This window comes from Scyliorhinus canicula, chromosome 5 (genome assembly GCF_902713615.1).
Source record: "Scyliorhinus canicula chromosome 5, sScyCan1.1, whole genome shotgun sequence".
Classification (NCBI taxonomy): Eukaryota; Metazoa; Chordata; class Chondrichthyes; order Carcharhiniformes; family Scyliorhinidae; genus Scyliorhinus; species Scyliorhinus canicula.
The window spans coordinates 48,765,867-48,780,958 of NC_052150.1; the positions used below are offsets into that span (position 1 = coordinate 48,765,867).

A 15,092-nucleotide genomic window follows, 5' to 3' on the forward strand; every position below is an offset into this window, starting at 1 on the left:
GTCATTGTTGGTGGAGATGTTTGAGGATGCGGTGGCTGAGGCAGCGCTGCCAGATAAGATTTGACAGGCATCCATTTCATTGCTGCTAAAAGAGGATAAGGGCCCGGTGGAGTGTGGCCACATTTAAAATATGGAATCAATTTTAGCAGCACCTTAGGTTAGGGGCGGGCCCGAAGCTGATGCCGATCCAAGAGAACTATGGGTTTGAGCCAGCAAGGATGGATACTAGGTTTCGGGTGTGGGAGGAGCGAGGGGTGATGGGAAGGAAGGGCCTATTTCTAGAAGGGCGGTTTGCGAGTTTGGGGGAGTTGAGGGAGAAGTTTGGGATCTTGTGGGGAGAGATTTTCCGGTATATGCAGGTGAGGCATTTCACGAAAAAGGACTTTCTGACTTTTCCGGTATCACCACCCTCCTACTTGGTGAAGGGGGTGCTGTTGATGTTGAAGCTGGAGGAGGGGGGTCATCTCGTCGATCTACGGGAGGGTTTTGAAGGAGGATACAGCGCCTCTGGAGAGGGTTACAGCCAAGTGGGAGGAGGAGCTGAAGGAGGGGTTGTGGTGTGGGGTGCTGCGGAGAGTGAATGCCTCAATATCATATGGGAGGCTGGGGTTGATACAGCGAAAGGTAGTACAGCGAAAGGTAGAATAGAGAGTGAATCGGTTGTTTGTAGGCATGGACGATACTTGTCATTGGTACTTCATTGCTATGAAGCACTTTGACTCTGGTGTAATGACTTGGTCGCATTGTGGCACAGTGGTCATTTCTGCTCCCTCACAGCGCCAGGGGCTCAATTCCGGCCTTGGGTGACTGTGTGGAGTTTGCACATTCTCTCCATGTTGGTGTGGCTTTTCTCCAGGTGCTCCATTTTCCTCCCACAGTCCAAAGATATGCAGGTTAGGTGAATTGGCCATGATAAATTGCCCCTTATTGTCCAAAGATGTGCGGGTTAAGTTATGGGGTTACAGGAATGGGGCAGTGGTCTGGGCCTAGATGGGGTGCTCTTTCAAAGGATTGGTGCAGACTCGATGGGCTGAATGGCCTTCTACACTGTAGGGATTCTATAGTTCTATAGCGAGAGACACTATATAATTGCAAGTTCCTCTCATTTTCCATGAGCTTCACTCAAACTGCAAGGTTGAGGGATTTCTTTTTCACTACTGGTTCCACAATAATTCAGCCCTCAAAAGAGTGAACCACACCAGTTCAGCTGTTCTACGAAAAACAATCAACCTCAATTTCAAAGACTTCATAACTGACTTCTACTCAAATTTTACTGTATCTTGTACTATGCTTATACAAGACCCATAAACCCATTGATATTCTACAAGTTATGAGTAGACGCTGCATGTGCTTGTTAAATTTATCATTCAGGATAACCTTTTTAAATCGGCCATAACCAAGTGCTTTGCCCATACACAAAGGTGAAAAAACATTAATCTTGGTCCAAGCAGAATAAATTAAATGCATACTTTTTCCAATAGTTTTTCCGTGTGAGGACACAAAGTAACATTAAGCACCTCTGCGGCTGCTTCCCTTCATTAGCAAGAGCATTAATTTCAGAAATAAAAAGAGAGCTCCTCAATGGCTCAAGACATTTATTCACCGAGCCACTGGACTGTACGGATGAGAATACAGACGAGAAGACCCAGTTTTTCTGCTGAAATGTTCATTTCAATTTGGGTGGTGGTAGTGGGTGGGGGGAGATGTTCTTTGTGATTCTGTTATCAGGATGGATGTTGTAGTGCTCACAAAGACCACAGAAACTAAGTTCATTTACAAAGCTAACATTTATTTATACTACTTATTAAAGCTCAACCACTTACACCTAGTAATCTACAATCTACATTCAACTAACACCACTACTCTCTGCACTCTATCTATAACTATACTGTCCTCTCTATCACTGCTCAGGTACTTCGCATCAAAGCCCAGGAACTCTTCAGGGGTGAGGAAAAGTACGCAACCAGCAGTTTGTGAAAATCTCCAGTTTTACAGAACTGAGATTTCCACGAATGCCTTCTTAATCCGCTTAACATAAACCCCTGCATTCTGCAGCACGTGATTCAAGCATGTATAAATTTTCAAAACTCACACAATAAAGTGGTAATCTGAAACCACACCAAACTAGATTAACTGCAGTAACATTTGATCAGTTCACAGGAGCTTCTTTGCATTGTAATTTCCTCACATCACTCAAACAGATTAGCAACAAGATCTGTCAAGCAAGTGAGAGAATAATCTTTTGGAATGCATTTAAGGGGGGAGGATGATCAAAATGGCATAAACTCTGTCTCACTAATGTACATTTAATTGTTATTGGCACACACAAAACAAAACATTTGCAGGGGGAAACTTGCACAAGTCTGCAGATGCATGTAGAATTGTTTAAACATGAGATTCTGGATAAAACTAGTCAGTGCCAGATGCTGCAGGTCCAGTATATTCTTGGTGTTGGTTCCTGTTCATACATAGATTTAAAATCCAATTTGTTTCCTTTATTAAGAAGGGTTTGCAGTTGTCTCGTTGTAAGCTGCCCATTCACCTTTCTGGATTTAATTTAGCAGTCTCCCTTTCAACAGTTTTATATCAGCTTCTGGAATCAAACCTTGCCCAATGTAACCCAGAAACTAAATCTTTCCAGTGCTGTGCAGCACACATTTTCAGAATAGATTTAATGCAGTCCTGCTTTGCCAAACTATTCACTTGCAGATTAAAACAATACATTCACAATTACAGTAGACATCTGAAAAAGATCAGAGAATATTAACAGCACTGATCTCAGATGCAAAACACAAAACTGACACTGGCTTAGTTGGCTGGTTCGTAATGCGGATTTGATTTGAATTATTATTTTCACTGATACATGTGACAAGTATTGTTTCTTGCATGCTATACATACAGACAATGCATACCGTACATAGGGAAGGACGGAGAGACTGCAGAATGTAATGTTACATTCATAACTGGGATGTAGAGAAAAGATCAATTTAATACGAGGTAGGTCCATTCAAAAGTCTGATGGCACTATGGAAGAAGCTGTTCCTGAGTCGGTTGGTACGTGACCTCAAACTTTGGTATCTTTTTCCTGACGGAAGAAGGTGGAAGTGTGTGTCCGGGGTGCATGAGGTCCTTAATTATGCAGGCTGCCTTTCTGAGGCAGCGGGAATTATAGATAGAGTCAATGGGTGGGAGGCTGGTGTGCGTGATGGACTTGGCTACATTAACGTCCTTTTGTAGTTTCCTGCGGTCTTGGGCAGAGCAGGCTCCATACCAAGCTGTGATACAACCAGAAAGAATGCTTTCTATGGTGCATCTGTAGAAGTTGGTGAGGGTCGTAGCTGACATGCAAAATTTCCTTAGTCTTCTGAGAAAGTAGAGTCGTTGGTGGGCTATCTTAACTATATTGTCAGCATGGGGAGACCAGGACAGGTTATTGGTAATCTTAACACCGAAAAACTTGAAGCTCTCGACCCTTTCTACTTCGTTCCCATTGATGTCGACAAGGGTATGTTCTCCTCTACGCTTTCTGAAGTCGATGGCAATCTGCGTTTTGTTGACATTGAGGGAGAGATTATTATCGTCACACCAGTTCACCAGATTCTCTACCTCATTCATGTACTCTGCCTCGTCATTGTTTGAAATCCGACCCACTACGGTGGTGTCATCAGCAAATTTGAGAATCGAGTTGGAGGGGAATTTAGCCACACAGTCATAGGTATATAAGGAGTATAGTAGGGGGCTGAGGACACAGCCTTTTGGGACACCGGTGTTGAGGATGATCGTGGAGGAGGTGTTGTTGCCTATCTTTCCTGATTGTGGTCTGCGGGTTAGAAAGTTCAGGATCCAGTCGCAGAGGGAGGAGCCGAAACCAAGGCCACGGAGTTTGGAGATGAGTTTCGTCAGAATAAGTGTTGAAGGCTGAGCTGTAGTCGATAAATAAGAGTCTGACATAGGTGTCTTTGTTATCTAGGTGTTCCAGTGTTGAGTGCAGGGCCAGGGAGATGGCATCTGCTGTGGACCTGTTGCAGCGGTAGATGAACTATAGTGTATCAAGGCAATCTGGGAGGCTGGAGTTGATTCGTGCCATGACTAACCTTTCAAAGCACTTCACAATGATAGATGTCAGAGCCACTGGACGATAGTCATTAATGCACGCTGCTTTGCTTTTCTTTGGTACAGGGATGATGGTCGTCTTCTTGAAGCAGACAGGGACCTCAGATTGTTGTAAAGAGAGTTTGAAGATGTCCGGGAATACCCCCTCCAGCTGATCCGCGCAAGACCCGAGTGCTTGTCCGGGTACCCCAACCAAGCCAGTGGCTTTTCGTGGGTTGACCTTCAAGAAGGCTGCTCTGACATCTGCAATGAGGACCTCGGATACAAGTTCATCTGAGGCTTCCAGGGTGGAGGGCATGCTCTCGCGATGCCAATAGTGTGAATTCAATTCCCATACTGACTGAGGTTATCCACAAAGTCCCCACCTTCTCAACCTTGCCCCACGCAGAGTCGCTGAGCAGAAACTTATATGAAAATCGCTTATTGTCACGAGTAGGCTTCAATGAAGTTACTCTGAAAAGCCCCTAGTCGCCACATTCTGGCGCCTGTCCGGGGAGGCTGGTATAGCCAAGTTCTGCACACACGAGTACGGCCTCAACCGGGACCTTGGATTCGTGTCGCATTATATTCACCCGCACCATCTGGCCTGGGCTTGCAAAATCCTACCAACTGTCCTGGCTTGAGATAGTTCACACCTCTTTAACCTGTGATTACCCCTCTCTCTGGATGTGTGAAGACTTAATTACCAGCAAATGCTTGCATTCAAAGTATTGTCTTGCATCTTTGACTTTGTCTATATATATGTTTCTGGAACCCACCTCTTCATTCACCTGAGGAAGGAGCTGTGCTCCGAAATCTAGTGATTCGAAACAAACCTGTTGGACTTTAACCTGCTGTTGTAAGACTTCTTACTGCTCATCCTATTCCAACTCTAGCATCTCCGCATCTACTCATTCGAGTTCTCCAAGAATGATATACTTTTCAAAGGCATCACCTCACATTCTTCCAAACTCCAGAGAATGTAGGGGTCCATTCTACTCAATCACTCCTCTCATTCCAGGAATCAATCAAGTGAATCTTCATTGCACTCTCTCTAAAGCAAGTATAACCTTTCTGAGGTAAGTAGACCTAGACTGTACTAAGTACTGCAGATGTGGTTTCACCAAAGCCTTATATAATTGAACTCAGACTACTTTGCTATAAAGGCCTTTCTATACCATAGGCCTTTCTAATTGCTTGTTGTATTGTCATATTAACTTTCCATGCTTGCTGTCCAAGGTCACAAATCGTTCTGAGTAGCAAACTTACATATATCTCACCTTTAATTAAAAAAATACTTTCCCTATTATTCCTTTTTAAACATGAAATTTTTTTTTTCCCAATCATGGGGCAATTTAGCTTGGTCAATCCACCTACCCACACATCCTTGGGTTGTGGGGAGAGGGCGAGATCCACGCAGACAAAGCAAGAATGTGCAAACTTCTCACGGACAGTGACCTGGGGTCGGGATCGAACCCGGGTCCTCGGCGCTGTGAGGCAGGAGTGATTTTCCCATTATTCTTAAAGAAGCGGATAATTTCACAGTTCCTCGCAATACACTCCATCTGCCATGTTCTTGTCCAAACACTTTGTTTTATAATAGCCATTATAGACTACTGCTGTTCAGCTAACAGTTCCTTCGTTCCCGATTTCCTCTCTCACTGCTTTCTTGAACAGCAGGGCCCGTTACATTTGCCACTTTGCTTTTCCGCATTCTAGTACTTTGGAATTCTGGAAGATCAAAAGTAACGTATTCACTATCTCTGCAGCCATCTCCTATTGTTTTCAGATTTGTCAACTTTTAGATTCGTTCACACTACCTTGCTGTGCAATTATATGATCGCTGCCCATTCAGAATGTAGGCAGACACGTGGTGGGAGTAATGAATGCGATCACAGCTGGATAAAAGGGTCCGAAGGAACCGGAGGCAAAAAAAGGCTTGCATTTATATAGCACCTTTCATGACCGCAGAACACCCCAAATTCCATGAAGCAGTTTTGAAGGTTTTACTCACTGTTTTAATGTTGTAACATGGCACCCAATTTGCACGCTAGAGCTAGCACACAAACACCAATATGACCAAATAATTTGTTTTTATTGATGTTTTTGAGAAATAAATATTGGTCAGAACAGTGGGAATAACTTCACTGGCACTTCTTTGAAATAGTGCATGTCCACCCCAAGAGAATAAATGGGTCTTCCTTGACTTAATGTTTCACCTGAAAGATACCTCTCACAGTGCAGCACTCCCTCATTACTGCTCTGGAACATCATCCTAGATTTTCGCAATCAAGCCTCTGGGCTCAAAGTCACAATCGTCTGACTTGGAGCAAAGAGTGCCATCAACACAGCCAGGGCTGACCCTGCTAGGTGCTCACAAAGTAGTGCTCACAGATGGTGTTCTCACCAAATTTCTATACCTGGGGCAGGGTCACACAAATTACTCTAAAGAAGTCGAGGCATATGAAGGAAAACTGATTAAATTTTCTTCTTCTATTGGCTTAACTGAGCATTCACGTCTTTGTTTTTTTTAAATAAAATATCATCGTCATGAACTTTTAGGACATATGTTAGAGTGGTTGGTTTTTATTAGAAACCAAAACCATTTTAAATTCAAAGGTGAATTTATAGAGAATTACCTACCATTACAAAGCAGTGTTATAAGCCGAGATAAACAATTTAAGACTTTTTTTCTTACACAAACTTGTGTTCCTTTACAGTATATTGGGCCATAAATTGCTGTTGCAAGACATATCCGACAGCACTGTCATTATTTAGGTTTGCATGGTCAGACTTTAAAAATGTTTGCGTGGCAAACTGCTGGAAATGCAAGCTGATAATGATGCAATGGCGGAAATAGGGCATCTGTAGTTCATGTCCATCCGTCAAATACAGAAATTTCACACCATTCAACACATTTCAATGGTAAAGCAGAACAGAGATTCTGCTTCAAAGTTAGCACTGAAGTGATTTATGTTGGACAGCAATTATTGGGTCTCTGTGATTAACTGCATACCTGCCTTCATCTAAAGTTGTCATTAATCTCACCATTATTTCAACAGCAAACGATAGTCCAATAGATGAAGATTGGCATGGTGCTAGATGTTGTACATGGACATGAAGTATCACAGAGTGAGCCCAATTTTCTGCACTCACTTGCTACCTGATCTGCACTGAGCAGAGATTGTAGGAAATTAGGTTGTTCATGTCCTGTTCTAATGCCTCCCAGTCCAATATGAAATTAATGAAAAAATGAAAATCGCTTATTGTCACGAGTAGGCTTCAAATGAAGTTACTGTGAAAAGCCCCTAGTCGCCACATTCCGGCGCCTGTTCGGGGAGGCTGTTACGGGAATCAAACCGTGCTGCTGGCTTGCCTTGGTCTGCTTTCAAAGCCAGCGATTTAGCCCAGTGAGCTAAACAGCCCCTGGGAGATTTAACCCACCCTTCTCAACTGGTGCTGAACAAATGGATACAGAGCCAAGATTGAAAAGACACAAGATACATTACAGATCACCTACCTCTGTCCTCCAGTGGATTATTGGCAAGATTAATTGTGTGAAGTCTTGAGTTTGGATTGTGAGCAAGGGCACTGGCCAACTTCTGTGCAAAATCACTAGGGGAAAAGAAAGCAAATCGTATAAAGAGATGTAATTGAACAGTGCGCTAGAACTGGTTGAAACATACATAAGGATCAAATCAGCCAGAGGCCAGTATCTAAACATATATTACTTGAATATTACTGTTCAAGCACAGGCCCATATCAGCTTCAATCCTTTGCCACATCACAATTACAAGCAGGAACAAATGCAGTTACATTACTAAATCAGTTTTTCTTTTTCCCACTGATTATGAAGTATTCTACTATATTTAAGGCACCATATAAATGCAAAACCAAAATGCTGCAGGGGCTAGAAATCAGAAATAAAAACAGAAAATGATGGTCAGCAGGTCAGGCAACACCTGGGGAGTGAAAGAGAATTAACATTTCAGATTAAAGACCCTTCACTGTTAACTCTGTTTCCGTACACGGAAGCTGTACCTACTGTATAAATGCAAACGGTTGTTGTTAGTTAACTAGAAGTTCCAACACAAAATAGTACAGTGCAAACTAACGTAAACATCATCTGTGCAGTGATGACCCCGGTATTAGAATCACCTTGAACTCTGCTCAAAATTGTATTCATAGTCAAGGTTAGCAAGTGGGCCATTTCCTGAGACAACTGGTACCTTGATGTTGATGGCATTACAATAATGGTGGGAATTACAGGATTTTATCAGTTATTTTGAAAGAGCAGAAGTTCTTGTCCAAGTCAGGATGGTGTGAGACTTGGCAGGCATTTTGGCAGTGATGATATTCACACAACATTGCTGCTCTTCTTGTTTTTGGTTCTGAAAACACTTGGTAAAATCTTGCAATGCACCGTGTAGTTAGTACATACTGTATGTAGCCACAGCGTGCTGGCAGGCCAGTGCTGAATACGGAGTCTGGTGTCAATCTAGCCAGTTAAAGAACTGCTCTGCAAGCTGCTCCATCTGCACACACCTCAGGCAGGAAATGTGCCCTTCATTATAAAGTATCACTTGTAGTCATAATGTCAATATATCTGGTCAAGTTAAGCTTCTGATGATTACCAAGAACATTGAAAATGGGGAAACTCTATTGTCGTTGCTGTTGAAGGTCAGGGATAGGTGGTTGACCTTTTCTTAAATTCAGCAATTGAAGATATATTTCTGGTGTGCATGTTACGGGCAAGTGGTCGGCCCCAAGAACATCATTCCAGGTGCTGTGGTAGACATGCACCTCTGAATGCATCTGCACGCTGTAAAAATCGATCAGTGAAAAACTGCACTCATTATGGCAAAAAAGACATAATGGTGCAGCTGATGTGTGGGAAAACCAGGATGTCCTGAGGAACTTCTAATCAGATGCAGTTGGACTAAAAAAAACAGACCTCCTCAAATGCTAGTGCAGCTGTTATGATCTATAACCTGCAGATTTTAGTGTTGCTCTTGGAAAATTTCTCCATGCTCTCCTTTAACCTAGGCTTGGCTCCGATTTGACTGAAATGGGGGAGTAAAGGACATATTCGACCATGGTTAAAGATTGTCATGTTATACAAATCTGCTGGCAATCATTGGCATGTCACTCAAGTGGGGCTGGTTAGCTCACTGGGCTAAATTTCTGGCTTTTAAAGCAGACCAAGCAGGCCAGCAGCACGGTTCGTTTCCCGTACCAGCCTCCCCGAACAGGCGCCGGAATGTGGGGACTAGGGGCTTTTCACAGTAACTTCATTGAAGCCTACTCGTGACAATAAGGAATTTTCATTTCATTTTCAAGTGCTCAATCTGTTCTTTGTCCATCCCATTTAGCTTATCGGTCGTCCCATGGAAGAGTTTGTGCCTTTATATGGGAAGGCAAGACTTTGGGCCGAATGTTCTCTGCTGAATTGGGCACGCAGAGTCAGGAAATTACCCAACACCGTAAACGTGACTCAGGAGAAAGTGCCCTGAATGGGCTGTATTTCATTCAGGGGTAATGAGGTCATGGGTGCCAACGCGAGTCAGGCCCACTGCCCCTGAAAAGTGTGTAAGGCAGCCCCAGGAGCTGCTGGGTGCCACGGCTAGCAATTTAAAAGGTGCTCTGGGACTTCATCCCATTTTCAATAAAAACAATAAAACAAACAATAGCCTTCAAGCCCTCGCACTCCCCATGCCGTTCATGCCAATTCTGCCTCCCCCACAAACCTATGGCTCTTCATACGCTCCAAGCCACTCTATGCCCCACTACCCAGCAATGGAACATTATAGCCCCTACGCCACTTTAGTCCCAACTCATGCCTTCCACCGACTTCCCTTTGCATTTACATCCTCCATGCCAACTCACCAGAGTATCCACCATGGGTGCACCTCAGGAGTCATGCTGAGATTAAGTAAAATAAAGTTCTAAGTATCTACTACAGTTTTCAGTATATGTTTAAAAAACACGCATTGCTAAAGCGCTATTCAATACATTTAAATCCCTTCAAGCTCTTAACCCTTCATAAAAACAAACATTTTGCTTCAAAAACTTAATCCCTGATAAAAACAAACATTTGCATTCATAGCCCACATCAAAGACAGCGATTGCTTTATGACCACTTGGAGTTATCAATCAAACTGTGAACTTATAGCTCCAACCCCCCCCCCCCCTCCCCATTGTGATGAGAGGTTGCAAAACCAATTAAGCAGCACTAATCCCATAAACGACAACCCTATGGCATATTCTAAACAAGCAACTAGTGAAATTGCAAGTATTGACAAATGCAAGCTATTATTGTTGGTTAACTAGATGTTCCAAATCAAAACAGTGCAGTGCAAACAAATGAAAATATTATCTGTACAGTGGTCACCCCTCTATTAGATAGTGGCCGATCAACTGGATTGCAAACTGCAAACAGCGTTGGTATGGGCAGTGAATGTAAAGAAGTCTTTACAAATGATTGAGGACTACAGCCCCTACTAATTGGTGTACGGAAGGAATCCAGAGTTGGCTTCAATGCTATTTGGATGCTCCTCCTTCTCTTGAAAGAAATACAATTATCACTGTTTTTTCCAGCCATTTAATCAAGGTGGAAGATTCCAAAACAATTCGGAGAGCATCACTGCACCACGTAAGTTAGTCTGAGGAGAACTTAGTTCAGGTTAACTGGTTTAATATAAGAGGGGCAAAGGGATTGGAACGGCCCAGGAAAAGTACTATGACATGAAGCAAAACTGTGATTGTTCAATAATAAAAGGCCATTCTTCACCTGTCATCGGAATTAATTATGAATTTGCAAATACTGACAATGTGATAGAAGATGACATAGCACCATGTGCATCGCATATTCATCTGTTAGGGCAGAGCCAGAGGGATCAGGAGTTGGATATCAGTAGAAAATCTGATTACGATAAACAGGAAGGGACTATTTGTCCAAAGGTTAGATGCCCAAAATGGGATCTCGGGTATCGGAGTGTCCAGAAGGATCAGATAATTGGAAGGATGCCACAATAACGGGAGGGGCAGGAAACTCTACTGGAAAATTTAAGAAATGGCTGAATGTCCAGGATGATGGACAAGCAGCGAAGGTCACGGACTGGGAAAACGGAGTACGGGAATGGAAAGTAAGGACATGTAGCCCAAATTACAGTGATGTGTCGGGTGATGAATCCACATGAGGAAACATTAACGTACAGTAGCAGGGCTTTGGACAAGAGGGGTCCAGAAAGAATTGAAAAGACAAGTAAGGGTCACAGTCTGATTAGATGATACTGGAACGGAGACTGCTAAATTATCACAACGATGTACCAGAAGCAGGAGTCCCCATGACCGAGAGGTTTATGAACAGCTGACAAGTTAGGAGATAAAACTATATGGGAGGCAATTTGAGGGAGTCTGGTGTATATTCAGAAGTCCCACATAGGGGTCAGCCAGCATTATCCTATATGTCTGCACAAACAAGGTCCTACTGGATGGCACTTATAAGGCAAAAGCTAGGTTAGCGACCTGGGGATTTCATGAATGTTTAACCGATAATTAAATCAGAAGGATCTTGCCTACAGTCGGAAAGGTAATTTAGAAAATTTGTTTGGCCCTTTTCATAAATATAAATTTAGGGTACCCAATTCATTTTTTCCAATTAAGGGGCAATTTAGCGTGGCCAATTCACCTACCCTGCACATCTTTCATTTGTGGGAGCTAAACCCACGCAAACACGGGGAGAATGTGCAAAGTCCACACGGACAGTGATCGAGAGCCGGGATCGAACCTGGGACCGCGATGCCGTGAGGCAGCAGCACGAACCACTGCGTCACCGTGCTGCCCTGTTTGGCCCTTTTAACGACGTTGTAAGTCGATAGATCGAAAAGCCGCATTTCTGCAGGGGGATCACCGCCAGAGGGAAGTGTTTCTCAAACCTTTAAGGAGGCATCAGGGACGGAGGGAAAACCTTAGAAATTGAGCAAGTGTATATGTGGTTTAAACAATGCTTCCAGAGTGTGATACTTTTCAGCTCGATCCGTGTTAAAGTTGGGTTGTCTCCAACTGAAGGCAGATCCTGCCGCCACAGTGGGAAACTGGCAAGCACCTTCTGGATGATTGTTGATGACTTCCTCATAAAGATTATGAATTGATATAAGTCTTGACACTAGTGAGTTTCAAAACAGAGTTATTGACATGATTAGGACAGATTTTAAGGTTGGGAGTCAGGTTAATGGGGCATTTAAATGTATTGAATTATCAGCATGTGCAATCCACGTACCCTGCACATCTTTTGGGTTATAGGGGTGAGACCTACGCAGACAAGGGGAGAATGTGAAAACTCTACATGGACAGTGACCTGGGGGTCACAATCAAACCCGCGTTCTCGGCATCGTGAGGCAGCAGTGCTAACCACTGCGCCACCGTGCCGCCCTAGAGTTCAGTACATCTTATGTACAAACATAACATTTTTAAAACATTAAAGATGGAGAAATGCATGCTTAACCTTATGTAGTTAGGTGATCCTAAGAATGTAAAATTGATTGTGTTCTGTGACGCCTCTCTCCCAAACTTTGTTGATGGGTTTTCAAGTGCAGCGGAATTTATAATCCTTCCTGTGGGCAAACATTGCAAGGGCTGTCCCGTGAACTAGGAAGCCAAGAAAATAAGGTGTAGTAAAAATCACCTTGGCTGCAAAGACCCTTCCATTGGTAGAGGCAGTTGACATGGCATTATTTTTATTGAAGACATGCAGAGAAATATAAATGGTGGAAATGATGATGGGTATGTCCCAGTAGAGTGTTACATGGACAATCCGTCCCTTTGGGATAATGTAAACTCCACAAAGAAAGTGAGCGAAAAAAGATGATGAATTGAAAGAAGTCTTAAACAAATGGTGGAGAGAGCGGAAAACTTCAAGCTCCAGTGGGCTGGTCTAAGCCATCGGTTATCAGACTATTTCACTTAAAGGAAGGCTTATCGTGAAAAATTACTGGGGGTATGAGAAGGCGGACGACTCAGGCTGAAAATGAGGGCTTTATTTTTCCATCTTCAGTTTTTTTCCAGAAAGGAAATGCATGTGTCTTTTGTTATATTTTTAAAAAACAGAATCTGTTAATGTTGAATTTATGTTGCAAAGAAATGCATTCTTTAAATTGGTAATTAAGCACAGCTGTTGGGAAAAGATTGCGGAATCATTGTAAGAGCATATAAACCATATTCCTCAGTGTCTGGGAGGAAGTGGGAGAGTCTGCAACTTTGCTGTTTTGGAAATAAACCTGCTTCACGGTACAGGCCAGCTTCACACTCATTCCACCTCAACATACAACTGTTGAAATGAACACTTTTCTTTCATGCCATTGTGAATATCAATTGTTACCCATAGAGAAATGGTCTGATCGGACAATATTTCCGAGAGTCGGAGAGTGCATAAGTCTGTTATCAAACAGCTTAAAGTAACCATGCACAATGTGATTATTATACCACTTCAAAGAGAAATGCAGAAATCGCCCTGCAGTTGTAATTGTTCGAATATGCAAGGCAATGGATAAAATACTGAAACTTTAAACTGTACAACTTAAAACTGTACTTGGGAATTGTGGATTCTTTATTGGAAACGTGCATTTTTCTGTGGTTCGCTGTAGCACTCACTGCAACAAGGACTGTAATAACAGTGAATTTATTACTCTGGAGCTGTAAATAACAGTTGTGCGCTGCCAGAGGTCCCGGTGAAATCTTGCATGCTCCCACCACATGACGCTAGATGTGACTGTGCTGTCGTGAAGTCACGTGATGACTGGTCTATAATCTCCCCAATTAACTTGGGCCGCCAGTGTATGAGCTGTAACAGTATACGCAGTGAAAGCTATATACAGACATGTGTGAAAAAAGCAATTAGCTATACAACAGTGCACAATGGTTTTGTGTGAACAATGAAACACAGATTGGGCTCTTGCAACTTGGTGCATAACCCACTGTGTACATGGCTCACCTGTCTTTTAACAAGTGCTGGGATGGAACAACAGAGAAAACAAGACGTTCACCAGTCCAAGCAGTCGATGTGGTGACAAAATCCTGATATCGTGTGCTAGGTCTGCTCAGATGGCCAGAGTGCATGATAACACCAACAGATGGAGGGAAGACGGTTCTATGGCCCGTGCCAATTTTACTGGACTCATGAGATATGCTGTGTGTGATGTACAGACATGGGACCCACCACATTGGACTCCGAAGGAGTCCGCATGAATGTGGGTGCAGAGAGCCTGCGGTCAAGACAAGGCGGTTAGGTTGCAGCATCAGCTGGCAGTGGTGGTCTGATGGACCATTTGGCCGAGTACTAGGGTGCTACAGATGTGAGCATGTAGATTGTAATGTGCCTTGTTACTCAGTGTGCATTGGAACATTGCACATTGAACATTAGATTCAAGTTTGGGCTCCAAGAGAGCCTTGGCAGTCAAATCAAAGTCCTAGTGTGCCTGGGTAAAAGTCAAGGCAGACCATGTTGCGGAAGATTACACAGGCTAATTAGTGCAGTACAGTAGCCAGTGTGGTCCCGTGCACATTTTTCCAAGAGGTGATTGGCTGAACGTACCGCTCTTTCTGCGAGCCCATTTGACTGGGTGGAAAGGCTGCTGATGAGAAGCTCGAATTCCCAGATGCGTGCAAATGTCGGAAACTCCACAGAGACGAGTTGGTGAGCATTGTCTGTCAGGATTCTCTGCAGGATGCCATGTGTGGCAAAGTGTTTCTTGAGCTTGATCACTGAACCGCTGGTGGTGTTCAGAAGGTAGTAGAGTTAAAGCCACCCTAAGAATGAGTCAATGAGGACCGATTGCTATCTATCATTCTACTGAAAAATATCAGCCACTGAGAACGCCCATGGGAGGTCTGGGACCTCATGCAAATGTAGTGGTTCCATTGCTTTGCACACTTTAGTGCATTACAAGGTGAGCACTGTACCACTGGAGGTCAGACGGAATTAAAAATCGTTGACCAGACAG

At 43.3% G+C, this 15,092-nt stretch overlaps 1 protein-coding gene across 7 annotated transcripts in view; it reads right to left on the reverse strand.

The window, feature by feature from the left end:
* The window catches only part of LOC119965968 (F-actin-uncapping protein LRRC16A-like), a 458,632-nt gene that overhangs the window by 256,140 nt on the left and 187,400 nt on the right, over nucleotides 1-15,092 (reverse strand). For all 7 annotated transcript variants that reach the window (XM_038797016.1, XM_038797019.1, XM_038797017.1 and 4 more), the window contains exon 11: nucleotides 7,613-7,707. In XM_038797016.1, coding sequence (XP_038652944.1) covers nucleotides 7,613-7,707 — 95 coding nt within the window. The remainder of the gene's footprint in view (nucleotides 1-7,612; nucleotides 7,708-15,092) is intronic.